The 14750-nt window shown below is 39.1% G+C and overlaps 1 protein-coding gene across 2 annotated transcripts in view; it reads left to right on the top strand.

The window, feature by feature from the left end:
• Window positions 1–14750, top strand: part of crybg1a (crystallin beta-gamma domain containing 1a) — a 78738-nt gene that overhangs the window by 46480 nt on the left and 17508 nt on the right. Inside the window, exons 3-14 of one of the 2 annotated variants that reach the window (XM_061895663.1) lie at window positions 609–1948; window positions 4433–5490; window positions 5664–8950; window positions 9089–9127; window positions 9948–10066; window positions 10213–10390; window positions 11616–11755; window positions 12068–12194; window positions 12296–12331; window positions 13561–13721; window positions 13800–13926; window positions 14058–14203. In XM_061895663.1, the coding sequence (XP_061751647.1) occupies window positions 609–1948; window positions 4433–5490; window positions 5664–8950; window positions 9089–9127; window positions 9948–10066; window positions 10213–10390; window positions 11616–11755; window positions 12068–12194; window positions 12296–12331; window positions 13561–13721; window positions 13800–13926; window positions 14058–14203 (6758 nt within the window). The remainder of the gene's footprint in view (window positions 1–608; window positions 1949–4432; window positions 5491–5663; window positions 8951–9088; window positions 9128–9947; window positions 10067–10212; window positions 10391–11615; window positions 11756–12067; window positions 12195–12295; window positions 12332–13560; window positions 13722–13799; window positions 13927–14057; window positions 14204–14750) is intronic. The other variant, XM_061895664.1, reaches the window with a different exon arrangement.

Here is a 14750-nt window from a genome sequence, read left to right on the forward strand (position 1 = left end):
GCCTAAAGTCCATTTATTATAATTGGTCAAGCCATAATAGTGTTGCATTGAAAACAAATTATTTATTTCATTTAAAACATCAACTAAAATACTTACTAAAATGAAATAATAATAAATCCTCTTCAAAACAAATAAATCAAATATTTTAATTAAAGACACTATGGACAAAAGAAAGGAGGAAATAAAATGTTGGTGTTCAAAAGGGACTCAGGAATGTTATATAAAAAAAATCTAAATACAAAGATGTACATGTATTTGTATGTGAGTTCGAAAGGTCCAAATGCAGCACACACGATGACAATTATTTTTGACATGCAAAAAAAGCGTTTCCGTTAACATGATGAAAGTAAACGTGTGGACAGAAAGATAAGTTTTGCTAGTTGTTTGTGATCAATGTCAATGTATCTGTTTATATTTAACCACAAGTTAAAGTGTGTATGCCACTAATTTTTTACTTGTGTGTGCGTTTGTGCACCCACGTATGTGTGTGTGTGTGTGTGTGTGTGTGTGTGTGTGTGTGTGCGTGCGCGTGTGTGTACGTGTGTGTTTGTGTGCATGCGTGCATGTGTGTGTGTTTGTGTGTGTTTGTGTGTGTCTTGTGTCCTCAGAATTCCGAGGAGAAAAAGGGAGTGTTGGAACGTCTCAGCCACTTCTTCAGCCCTAAGAAACGGAAAAGCAAGGGCAGTCAGACCTCAGACCCTGCAGTCAATGCAAGTTGTCCTGAGTCCCCAACATCCCCCTTTTCTCCACACTTGGCCCCTCTCGCACAGGAAGATGGCTTGAAGACTCCTACTCCCTCTCGAAAAAATGAGAGGCCGACAGAGACAGACCTAGCAGGAATGGAACATGGCGACACGTTTAGCCAAACATCCAGTCCCAGCGTTTCAAGCGGGGCTTCTTCATTGACGGCTGAAGGAGATGTTTCTTTTGTGGGGTCTTTCAGCAGTGGCCAAAGCAGTGTCCGAGAGGTTTTTATGTGCAGGGTGAGCCCCACCGGTAGTGAAAGGAATTCAGGGAATGTCACCCCAACTACTCTGGACTTTGCAAGCACCCCTTTTCCATGTGCTGATTCAAGCTCAGAGGTAGGCTTTGCAGACTCAGTGGTGGAGGAAGTAAGCAAGAGGCTGCAGATGAATTTAGAAGAATTGACTGTGAAGAAAGCAGATGGTTTAAGTGTTACCCTGACCAGCTTACCAACACTGGAAACCAAGGATGCAGCCCCTAAATCGCCAAACTTAAAATCTATAAGCTTAGGGACAAATAAAACTTCAGTTATATTTGGAGAAAAGGGTCCCAGTATGACCCTCAAAGGAATAACTTTGGGTTCTCAATCATCAACTTCTCAACTAATCCCGACTCAACAGGAGGGTCCTCGAGATGCCGAGAGTGACAATTCAGCAAAGAGCCCTTCACTGGAAAAAGATCAAATACCCATTTCTCCTGCGCAACTCTACAAGGCCATATTAGTGGAAATTTACCTGGAAGAGGGGGAGAGAAAAGAGAAGGAGGAGATGAATCAGGGGGGTAGGACAACGGAAGGGGAGGAGATCTTTATACCTCTTTCGCCTCCTGTACTGGCCATACCTGTAACAGTATTTCCAGAGGATGAGTCGGTTACTGAGGAGGACACAAACAGCCCGACCCCCTCCCCCTCACAGACTTTACTTCCCATTAGCAGCTTGCCAGAAGTCTCTATGTCAACTACTAGAGATTTGCAAGCTACTTTAAGGCCGCCAGATGAGCCTGACCCTGGCATCGACTCAAACAAACACCCTTTTCAGGGAAAACAAAGGTCGAAAGGAGCTTGCTTTACACGCAAGACTGTGAATTTGCCTTCGAAGCCCAAGGATGTGGCCCATGAAGCGCCCGTTAGCCTGAAGTTAAATTTGGTCGTGAACGAGCATGTGGGAGAGGACAGCGGCACAGACTCTGCTACAAAAGCAAAATTGTGAGTGTCTTTACAATTTTTTGTTTCTCTTATTAAATAAATATATATATTTGAATTGGAAAAAAAGGGAAGCTACAGAGAGTAAAGCCTGTGTGCAACCTGATCTAAGGATTCCCATGTGCTGTATTGTACCAGAGGGGAACAAAACACTGGGTCTGAGGTGCTGAAATATTTATTTGGTGTCTGTCTAATTATACAATGTTGACATTTTGTAAAAACAATTAAAGTTCCAAATGTCTTAGAAGCAATTATTACCAGACCATAACTTTCAATACTTAAAACGCTATGAACATTTTGCTGTACTGTAAATTCATATTACATATTACAGTATTCATTACTGTCTGCATACTTGGTGCATTGGTATTGAGAGAAATATTTCAGACCACGCTTGAATACTGATGTAAAAGTCTTGAAACTAAACATTCAGCTTTTTATGCTTTTATGTAATAGATGGTCTTTCCTGAAAACCTGTCTGATTTAGAGTTTGGAAGCCACTCAATGTTTTTTTTCTGCATGGCCCACGCCTCCAAGTACCAAATATTATTTAATGTAAAAGATGATGTACTGTTTAATAGGGATGTGACAATATCAAAATCTCACAGTATGATGTTATCACGATATTAGGGCCACGGTACGATATTATTGTGGTATATGTCTAAAAAAAAACCTAGAGATGCCATTGTGTGTAAAATGAAGTGGCAGGAATGCTTAGGATAAACACACCTATTGTAATTGAACACAAACATAATGTTCAAATGTTGTAATCATATTTATTACTTAAAACAAATATTTCTTAGCGCAAAGAATTGTGCGGAATTATTCCACTGTGTCTCTCAACTTTTACTTTCAGAGAAGCGGTGTTCTCTACAGTGGACATTTTTTCTATCAGTTTTTAAAATGCAGTTTCTTAAAAAAGTTATCCCACGGTTTTAACTTTTGATAAAGTGAATACCTCACAAATTGATGTTCAGCTTCTCTGGCTTCATCTTTTTCTGGTAATGATAGCTTATCAAGTAATTCAGTGTGCAGCAGTTGCTTTCCCTCACCACGCCGCGTTTTGACTGAGTCTGTTTTGGCTTGGAACACTCCAGACGAGCGTAGGTACTTTATTACCTCCGCCACAGAGGTTATGTTTTTGCCAGGGTTTGTTTGTCTGTTTAACAACATACAGTAAGTCAAAAAGTTATGAACATATTTTGGAAAAAAAACAATTCCTCTATCTACTACAAAATGGAACACACTTAATTTCCTGCTTTCTCTTTTGCTCCACGCCCCCACATTGCAGACCCACACTGCGCAGAAGATTCTGGGTGATGTAGTTTGTTTTCAGACCCGCCAAAGTAAAAGATCCAGAAAAAAACTACACACCAAATTTTAGTTTGATACCGTCACGCGTCATAGCATCATTGAGAAGATTTTGTAACCGTAATGCCGCGGTATCTCCAAAAACCGTTACATCCCTACTAGGGCTGGGCAATATTGGCTATTATTAATATCGCGGTATTTTTATGCCATATCGTGATATACGATATATACCTCTATATTTTTCCTTAGCCCACTTGATGCATATAATCACAGCAGTATGATGATTCTATGTGTCTACATTAAAAGATTCTTCTTCATACTGCATTAATTATATACCTGTATGCTACTTTTAAACTTTCATGCACAGAGGGAAATTACAACTAAGTCAATTGACCAAAACTGTATTTATTAAATACTCTTCATACTCTTGCGGGCGACTTTTTAAATGAAAGAACAAATTAGTAGTGCTGCTACCTTTTGTAGTAACACTTCTGCTGCATACTTTGTATATTGCTGTTGTCTGCTGAATATCTTCCCGCTTGAAGCCAAACCACCGCCAGATGATGCACCCGCTACTGTTTGTTTTGGCATTAATTGTTCTTCCTCCATTTGTGATCAGTTTCGCACCTTCTCTCTCTTGTAATGTTACTCAACTCGCTCCGCTCCGCTCTGCTTGCGCCACCTGCCTCAGCTAACGTTAGCCATGCTGCAACCTCTCTGCTCGGCGAGAGCGTATGACGCTACACGCGCAACAGTATGTGACGTCTGTAAGAAGGTGGGCTTGTTTTACGTCTCTGTGAGAAGGAGAGATGAGAAGGAGTGAGAAACGCCTGTAGTGTAATGCCCGCAGCTAAAAGCAACTGCGTGAGAACGTATACTCAAATATTACCATGTAGTCATTTTCTATATCGCAAACCCGCGATATATCGTTTATATCGATATATCGCCCAGCCCTAATCCCTACAGTTTAAAGTACTTTGGTGCATCACATGCAAAAAATATATTTTAAAAAATGTTTATGGATCTCATACAGCGCGCGGTGCAGTTTGACTCAAACATACAAACATACATTTTAATGTCTTGTGCTTGATACAAACCATACAAAGTACAAAACACTAAATAATCAGTGGTGTATCCTCACATTACTACTCGTGTGCTCTTTTTTTAATTTTTTTACAGATCGGAGCACCTTCAAAATAATAATGAGGAAAGCAGGCAAGCGGATGTCACATCATTCACAGCAACAGATGAGTCTTTAGACTCGAACACTCCTGGACATTTAGTTCAAGAAGAAACAGTCTCTGAAGCATCTGATTTGGATGATAGACCAGATATGCACAGAGTCAAATCACACACTGTGGGATCTAAGATAAGAGGTAATGGGGCAAAGCAAGCAACAACCTCTAAACCAGGAGTTAAAGTAGCAGTGGAGAGTCTGCGTGCTACTGGAAGTGAAACAAGGCCCTTAGCAACAGCAGTGGGCGGCAAGGCCAAAAATGTGACAACAAAAGCAAAGGGCTCCACGGAGGACATAAACGTTGCAGCATCCAATGATATACCACCTCTAAAGCAACAAAGCAATGGGAAAACCGGTTCTGTGATAACACCATTAAAAGACAAATCCACTAGTGGTATCCCAAAGTCTAAAATTCCCCAAAGGCAAATATCAGACAATAACACAACATCAGTATCAACAGAAAAAACACTGATTTCAGGGGGCACCACATCCGCCTCCAAATTACAGGAAATCGTAAGAACAGCCAATGAATTGTTGAAATCTGTGAATTCTACAACCAAAAGTGTCCAGAAGCCCATTTCTGAAGAGGCTAAGAGAGCAAACGCTAAGTCAGCCGACAGAGAAAACGTTGTGGAAGGACAGGCAAAAAATGATATCGATATTGAACTTATGGACTCTGTAAATTTAGTAAATGGTTTAGAGGAATACCAAGAAGAAAATACTAAAATAGAACAGCTCCTGGATGGAGAAGACTTAAATTCCAAAAAGAAGGACACACATACTTCCTTGATATCAAAAAGCCGGCTGCCTGTTTCATCTCCGACAAGAAAATGGAATAATGACATTTCTAAAATGACTGAAACCAACAAGAAATTCACATCTCCTCAAGCGGACTCTGACAAGAGCAAACGAGCCCAGAAGTGCCTAGAACAGCAGGAACTAGGACATGAGGAAAGACGTGCCAGTAAGACACCTCCTCCCTCTGGAAGTCCAAAGAAAGGTACAGTATGAGAATCTGTTTTCATAAACTGTCATTATACTTCTAACAATTATTATGTATACACATAGCTATTTTTACTTGTTCTCATGGTTATTATTTGTCATAAATTATGATGGTAAAAGGTATGTTATAAGATTATGTAATGTTATGATTTGTGTTTGCGCGCCCAACAGGCATCCCATCACTGAAACCAATAAGACACATCTCAAAGACACCAGTTGTGACCAATCAAGATAAAGAAGATTCAAAGCTTGTGGAACAACACCTAAAGACTCCATTTATCAGTTCTGTGCCCTTATCTCCAAGCAAACTTCCTACAAGAAGCCAGAGTGCTCACATTGGTAAATTGAGACATCATCAAAATTCCCCAAAAGACAATTTGTCAAGCATGTGTACATCTAAAGATCCCAATGTACGTTTGAAGTGTTACACAGAGACATTTGTCAAACCAGCACCCAGTACTGTTGCAGGTTGTTCTAAAGACTGTACCACTGATGGTGAAGAAGTACCTAGTGAGACAATTGCATGTAAATCATATACCAGTGAAACCAAAAAGAAAGTGACAGCCGCACAGGGGTTTGAAGAGGCCCTAAGTAGTCCTAAAAGAAACATTTCAAAGACAATAGTCCTTAATAATGAGAATACAATTGTTAAAATAAAACTTGAAAACAAAGGTAAGCCAGTAAAAGAAGAGGCACACAGTACAAAGACTAATCGGCAAGTAGAAGAGCATGATGTACTGCAACAACTGATGTCAGAGTCTTCTGAAAATGTGGCTCATTTTGAAAGTGACCGCTCTGCACCACAAACACCACAGATGTCCTCAGAAAATGTAAAGGACAACTGCCTTTCGGAGACAGCCCAGCTTACAAATAGCACAGAACTCGGGTCTATTCGGGAAAAGGGTGATTTAGAACCACAGCCTGTGAAATCTGCCTTTGATGACATAATTCAGCGTGACATTGTTATACACTCTCACCAAGATGGTGGTTCCGTTGATGGATCGGTTACACTAACTTCTAAAGAAAATGCAAATGTCTGTTCCGCAGAGTCTGCATCAAAAGGTCATAAATCTGTCATTTTGTTAGATAAAATAAATAATACAATGCAGGATTGTGAATTATTTGAGAAGACAGATAAAGTTCCTAAAAAGAATATTTCACCACCAGCACACACCTTATGTGGAACAAAAACTGTGGCAGGAGAGGAGAAAAGTAAAGAGGAAGTTTGCAAGAAATCAGCAACGACAATGGACACAGACACTGAAGCTCTTAGTGAGGCCCCTAAGAATGTTGAATATCAGCTGGATAAAGAGCCTCTTTTACAAGCAAAAAAATCTGAAAGAGAGGCAGAAGAATCAAAGTCAAATGAAAAGCTGAATGAATCTTCAGTCATGGGCAGCGACTGCATTGTGGCTTTAACCACAGGGAATGAATCAGAGACACCTCATGAATCAACTAATCTTACATCAGATCAGGAATATTTACTGCCAGCTTCAGAAACAAAAAGAGTAAACACCCTAAAAAAGAAACAGATTGAAGCACTGACAACAGTAAAAATGAATGAAGTCCGTCAACATACAACCAAAATGGCTGATTCCAAAGAAAATACTGAGAATTCTGTGAAGGACAAGTTCACATGTATGGCTGGGGAACTTCTACAGCAGATGAAAGTAACAGGGAAAGAGCAACTGGAACCCAAGTTACCTTTAACCAAGGATAAGGGAGCCAGGCGTAAAAATCAGGACAAACACGGTCATGTTGAAAAGGCCTGTCAAAGTGAAACTAAGACAACTGAATTAACAAAAGAAGAAAGTGGAACAATGGATTCATTGATGAAAAGTTCACAAACTAAAAGTACCATTTGGACTACTATCTTTGAAGTTAGCAACCAAGAAGACAAGAAGTCTGTGGGCAAAATAGATAAGAGCAGTAAAAAAACAGATGAAAATGCTGATCAAGCAACAGAATCAATTACTGAACTACCACAGGAAAGCCCAAATGGTGACACAGATGCAACACAGGGAATTAAAGAACTTCAAATTAAAAGTTTGGAAGAAGACACTCTAGAAAAAACAGAAAATGTAAAAGCAGATGGTCCAGAAGTCACAGCACAAGATACCAAAAAGACTACGTTGTCCACAAGTAAAACTGAAAGTGTTCAAAGTGACATAAAACAGAACAAACAAAGGCTTAAAGTGGAAATATGCAACCGAGAAAATGAGAAGATGATGAATGCCAAGCAAAACATAGAACAGAAGGATGGAGATCAAAAAAAATATATAGATTGCTTGTCTGATAAGAATGCGAAAACAACCAAAGAAGAGAAAACAAATCTAACACTTGATGTTGAAAATAATAGAGCAGCTAAAGATCTCAGTGGTTCCAAACAACTGTCAAAAACAGCACTCTGTAGTGCCTCCCCTGCCCCCACTTCTCTGAAAACATCCACTCCACCTCAAAGTCTTCCACTCAAAGTGTCACCATCTAGCTGGTTGGACGTGGAACATCATGGCAAGCAGAAAAAGAACAGGAGGAGGCCCGATGCCTCAGCCAGTGTGGATGAATCTGTTCAGCCTGACGAATTTGAGCATTTCATCAAGAGCACTAAAGCAGGGGGCATTCCGTTCTCACTGCCTCCTAAGAAGCACTCCCGTATGAAGTCCCCATCTCCTCCCTTTGCCATGCCAGCCATTCGGGAGGATCATTTTGAGAAAACATTAGACCCTGAATATTTCCAGTTTGGCTTAAAGAAGAAAGGAAAAGGTTTAAAGGACCTTTCACCTGCTATGATGCTACAACAAAACGCAGCTAAACGGGAAGGACTCGCCCTGGAAAAAACCCATGGACCAATTGATTCCACATCCTCACAAAAAGAGGAAGTGGAATCCCTCAATGAGATAAAAGATCAAGTCCAACAGGGGGTAAAGATTGATCAAAACAATGGCGAGGTGCCTGAGAAGCCAAAATCCAGACTACAAAGGATATCCATACTTTCTGGCTTACTTCGTTCTCCTTACACCAGTAAGAGGAACAAGGAAGAAGTAGCCTCTGACCTAAATGACACTTTTTCATCCAAACAACAACAGAACCTGCACTTGCTTGGAAAACAGGAAACAGTTAATTCAACCTTTCCTGAAGTTGAATCAGATAAGATGGGTGTGACAGGGAGAGGCGCAAGCGCAGCTGTGAGTGGTGGTGATGGTGCCGCCATTGAGTCAACACCTAGTCCCTCCCCCGCTCCTCTGACTTCAGTCCCACAAATCAAACTGCTTGATGATGGGGAGAAAAACCTCAAAGACGAAGGAGAGAAAGAGTTTGGCCAGAAGTTCACAAAGACGCCTCAAACTACACAGAATTCAGAGGGACATAGTGCGATGGACCAGACTCAAGCCAATAATGCTGTGCTGCCTCCACCCAGCAAAATCATCCCAGAGACTCCTCGACAGAAAAAGTCTAAGGTATGCGTTTGAATACTTATGACTGGTGCTTCACTCAGATTCAGTATTGTATTGTGTTATTACTATCGTTACCTGACAAACATAACATAAAAAAAAGCTTGGCTCTGCTTTGTTTGTTATTAAAACATGTTTTTGCAGACACCTGTGGTGAGAGGGTTTCACAAAAGACCTGGCAAGGTAAAGCTTCACTTACACTCAGTACATTTCCATTCACTAAATTAGTCTGATTTATATAATAAGGTTTCTTTTTTTTTTTTCACGAATACTTGTGAAGTCCCAGTTTTCATGCTCTTCTCTAATTCGACACACTGTGTGCCAAGAGCACACATGGGAGCCATTGTGGTCATTTCAGCTTCTTTAGCAATGTGCTAATGTAAATAGAAAAAGATATGCGACATCCTAGTAAGATAGCACATGTGGCTTTCTCGGATCATTATGATTTGGTCATTATGATCATCAGCTATTTACTGTGACGGAGCGAATTATTTTTGATTGCTGGTTTGCTGTACATGTGAATGACACTGTCTACATAGTTGTGTATGGGCAATTGATTCTAAGTATTCAGTGATGTACAAAATTGTTGTGGATGTTTTGAATGAATGGTTTTATGTTGTCTCGAAGTCATTTATCATTGTTGTCTATTCAATGTTGTCTCGAAGTCATTTATTAGTTTTCTATTGACTTACTCAAATTATTTTTACTGTGTATTAATTCCATTATGTTTACAAAAAAGCTTTAGCGGCAAAATACGTCTGTCTGTCGCTTTCTGTACACCAACCAAAATATGCTCCCATATATCAATCACATAATATTGGTGTGTTAATACAATTTTTCAAAAACCAAACATGATCAGACAAAGGTTTATTTTGTGCCAAATTATTTGAGAAATCATACTAATTCAGTGCATGGAAAAATACTGACTGATGTTTATCACATTTATCGTCACATGTAATTGAAGGAGTACTGCCTCCTAAAAATGTAACGTGTTGTGATCCAGTTGTTAATACATGAACATGAGGAGTTTGGAGGAAACATGTATGAACTCTACTGTGACATCGAGGACGCTACAGGAATGAAACTGTCACATGTCATCTCGGTGCAAGTCATCAGAGGATGGTAAGTAAGCTTTATTTAGAAATCTAATATACTGTATCTGAATGAATTTTGTGTCAGTGTTTTTGTCATTCACTAGCAGAATTTACAAGGTGATACCTTATGTACTATTAATAAATATAGCTTTTTTTTTTCATTCTCTTATTTAGTTGGCTCCTGTATGAAATCAAGGGCTTCCAGGGTCGTGTCATTGCCTTGGAGGAGGGCCAAACAGATCAAATACTTAACATGTGGGCAGAAGATGGAGCCCCTATGACCATGGATGAAAAGGGTCACCCTGTATCAACAACACCCATGGTCATCGGTTCTATTCGATTGGCAGTAAAGGTAAGTTGTTAAAAGAAAGTGCAAATCAGCCTTGGCTCAAATGATTAATTGCATTTATACTGTACATAGTAATACATCCAACACTTTGTTTGAGCCTTAAATAGATTAGATTAGATTAGATTAGATTAGATTAGATTAGATTAGATTAGATTAGATTAGATTAGATTAGATAGAATTTTATTTATTCCTTCAGGAGAGTTCCTTCAGGAAAATTAAAATTTTAAGCACAATCCCATTCAAGATCAGACAAACATTACAGGGAGACAGAACAGAATCGCTGACGGGTCTGCCGGCTTCCAGCACCCCTTACAAAAAAGATGAGATACAGGTAAACAAGTGGGAGGGAATGGGAGAAAAAAATAGAAGATTAAAAAAAAAAGAAAAAATCGGTCTAAGCCTGGGCCCCTGGAGAGGGGGTCTAGACTGAGGCCAAGGGAAAAAAAACAACAACAACTCATTGCCATAGTAAACATGGGAAACATCAAACATCAAAGAGGACATGAAAGACATTAAAGCAGCAGATACAACCAGCTAAAGCAGCGAATACAACCAGCAAAGCAGCGAATACAACCAGCAAAGCTGCGGATACAACCAGCTAGATAATTATTCAGCTCACATAGTTTTTGGGTTTTAAGGTTTGTTCAAAATTGACATTTTCAGTAAAATTGCTTTTATGTACTCACTGGTACATATGTACGGTAAAAGTAGTATTTCAGATTATTCCGCTTAAATATAATATGCTTAGGTATATTTAATTGTTAGATTGCACTCAGAGATGTTTCCAACAGATTCCCCCTCTTACATAGGTACTTTAAATAATAGTAACCAAAATACTACAAACACTGCTTAGTACGATGAAGTGCATTGGTAACCCACTGCAAAATATTTACAAAAAAATACTATTTGTATATTTGACCGTTTTTATACTGAATCTCACTGGCGTTCCTTTTGCGTCCTTATTACATACATAATAAACAGTTGACATACATTTTTTTTAAATGTCTTCCTTGAAATATCTTTGCATTTATGTTTTTTTTGTAGTTGTATTATAATAAAAGAAAATTTGCCACAAATTACATCATGCTCACTTTAACAGAAAATACATGCCCATTGACAATGCCATGTAGCCCACTGATATTTAACACATTGGCATACACAGAATGCACGGTAAGTTATGGTTTGTTTATTTGGTCACTCATTGGACATTTGTTATACTGTGTTGCAGGATTATAGCCTACCAAGAATTGACCTGTTTACAGAAGTCAATGGCTTGGGAAGGATGTCATCTTACTGTGATGATACAGTGGAAATTGGCTCCTATAGGCTCCCACAGGTGACTGGTTCCATCAAGGTCCATTCTGGAGTGTAAGTTGATGTCACTTGTGTAACAAAAACTGTCGAACTGGTGTAAATATTTTCATTAATGCATTATTTAACTACATGTACATACACATTCTAGTTTGAAAAAATAAATATTTTTTCAGTTAATTTTCTACCTTTTGTTTCATTCTAAGTCGTACTGTTAAACACAATAAAATGATGTATTTGCAGCATTTGGTTTAATTCTATAAAGGACGACCAGGTTGAAGAGTAAAGAGTAATTATAAGCACTAGGCTACTGCCGCATAACCACCAGGGTCACTTTATACTTTCTTTATTGTGTCTGTATATGTTTAGCTGGCTTGTGTACAGTGATCCAGGCTTTGGAGGGTTTGTCGGCGTGCTGAACGTGGGCGAGTTTCCCCACCCTGAGTCCTGGGGTTTCCCTCAGCCATTTGTTGGCTCTCTCAGACCTCTCCGAATAGTAAGCCTGTTAAATATGTGCTAGGTGGTCTCACTTGGTTGTCGTTTTTTACAATTGTATGTATTGTATCACTTATATGAATATTTTTGTCATCTTTCCAGGGAGCGATAAAGGTGGAACATCCCAAAGAAGTCAAGGTCTGTATTATTGTTTTAATCAGTATTGATCCAACACAAAGCATCCCCACAGCCATGGCCGATAATCCCTTGATACAGATACAGTAGCTCCCTCTGAGGAACGGTGGAAAGTAAAAATAATTAATAGTAAGAACCATGAGTAGGAATAAAGGATAAAATACAAGTGAAACATATTATGAATATTAGAAATATATACACAGTGAGTAGATAATCAATAAATATAACTGAATAAAATCCAGCATAATTAATAAGATAAAAAGTAAAGTACTAACAACTTCAATAAAATTTATAAATGTTGGGTAAAAGCCAAACCAAAAAGGTGGGTCTGAGCCTTCTCTTAAAAACATGAATGTTCTCTGCAGCTGTGAGGTCCTCCAGCTAGCTGTTCAATAGAGGGGGACGATAGAATTGAAAGATGCCATCCCGTAACTTTGTTTCCTGACTTTTGGAATAATTAGGAGACCAGTGCTAAAGGTTTTGAGGGTCCACGAAGGGTCGAAGGGTAAAAGCAAATCTGACAGATAAGACCCATTACCATGAAAAACATTTTTTAAACCATAAGAAGAACCTTAAAAATTATCCTAAAACACAAGGGGAGCCAATGTTGACATTTTGAAACTCGATAAAACTTTGAGTGTACTACTAAAAGCACATTCATATGTTATGATAATGTACAATAATGTGTTTGTCCTATGCAATCTGCTGCAGTGAAGGACAGTCAGTAACATTATTTTTTGGAGGCACGAGGGTTGCGAAAGACTTTGGAAGAATTAACGTGCAAAATTCTCATGCTGTGAATCATTAAATTGGGGGTTAAACTTTGCTACGTGTCCATGCAGGTGTACTGATTTGTTGAAGAATGCATGACTTGTGGTGTTTGACATATTTAATGAATGAATGTAAACTGTGGAGGAGGGACTTTTACCATGACATAATACTACTGCCGTCCAATAATTATTCATGAACTCAGTCATATAAACTGTGTTTTCTGTTGCATCTGAATCTTAGATTTTCCCTTGGAATTCCATTGATAGTATATAAGCTTTCAGAAAAATACATTTAAATGTTGAAAAGGCTCTTTCTGTGGTAGGAATCTATCATAAAGTAGTTTCCACATTGTTCTGATCTATGAATTTGCATTCCAACCTCACTCAGTTATGGTCCAGGAAACACATGAAGCTGTGTAAACATATACAATATGTTAAATCCTTCCTTTTTGGATTGTTCAGGCACTCGTCTTCGAAAAGCCCAATTTTGAAGGGGAGTGTTTAGAAGTGGATGGTGACTTGTATAACTTAAGTGAGGAAGAGGGAAAAGAAGAACCAGGCACTCCACATGAAACTAAGAAAACTACCTCTACAGTGGGGTCCCTCAAGATACTTGGTGGTCTGTGAGTATCGAAGTGCAGGGATGCCAGACTTGGATTTGTCTACAATACCTGACTATTGTAAGTGTTTGTGTCTTGTAGATGGGTTGGCTATCAAGAAGCTGATTTTGAGGGTCAGCAGTACATCCTGGAGGAAGGGGAGTATCCGCACTGTCGTGACTGGGGTGGAGCTGAGGATGGTCTCCTCTCTTTGCGCCCCATTTGCACTGTAAGCTTTATCCTCTGTAAATTACATACTGTATTCTTGAATTATTTGTTATCTAATGTTATGTTTTACAGTCTGTTTTTATTGATTTGAAAGACAAAGATGAATTATTTTATTTCTGTGTTTTTCCGTAGGACTTCCTGTCCCCGCACATTAAATTGTTCAGTGAGCCCAACTTGAATGCACTGGGGCTCAGTGTGGACCTGATGGGTCCCGTTGTCAACATAGAGGAGATCGGCCATGGCACCAAAACCCAGTCCGTCAATGTCCTAAGTGGAGCGTGAGTATCTTTCTTTTTATTCAAGAAGAAAAGCATTTGGCCTTATGCAAGAATTTTGTTTCACTTTGAGCCGTCCAGATTCACTTTTCATGGTATTGACTGAGACCCAATGGAATAATATACCCCACATTCAGGTTTTGATATTATATGAGAGAAAAGATTTTATCCCATCATGCAGTTTGAGATGTGTGCCGCTCCTCTTACAAACATGACTGCACTGAGCTGAGAGAATACTTGACACACCTTGTTGGTTCATACAAACATCCCCTGAGGATACAATGCAAAAAAATGCTAGTGTGACTGAGCTCCCCTTAGAATCTTCTCCTGTAGATTACAATTGGTTTCAACTCCTGAGGCTGAACATGGTAGATACCAGTGGACAATAAAAAACAAATTCCCTCATATTTCTGGACATTATTTTCTTCTCGATCAAAAGGTCTGCAATCCATGGCTCTTGAGCCACATGTGACTCTTCTTGTTGTGGCTCCCTCAAATTTTTTAAACCCCTTAGTCAGAAAAGTTTGCATTTCTAAAAAGAGTTCTATAA

The sequence above is a fragment of the Nerophis ophidion genome, linkage group LG03, assembly GCF_033978795.1.
Source record: "Nerophis ophidion isolate RoL-2023_Sa linkage group LG03, RoL_Noph_v1.0, whole genome shotgun sequence".
In the NCBI taxonomy this organism is placed as follows: Eukaryota; Metazoa; Chordata; class Actinopteri; order Syngnathiformes; family Syngnathidae; genus Nerophis; species Nerophis ophidion.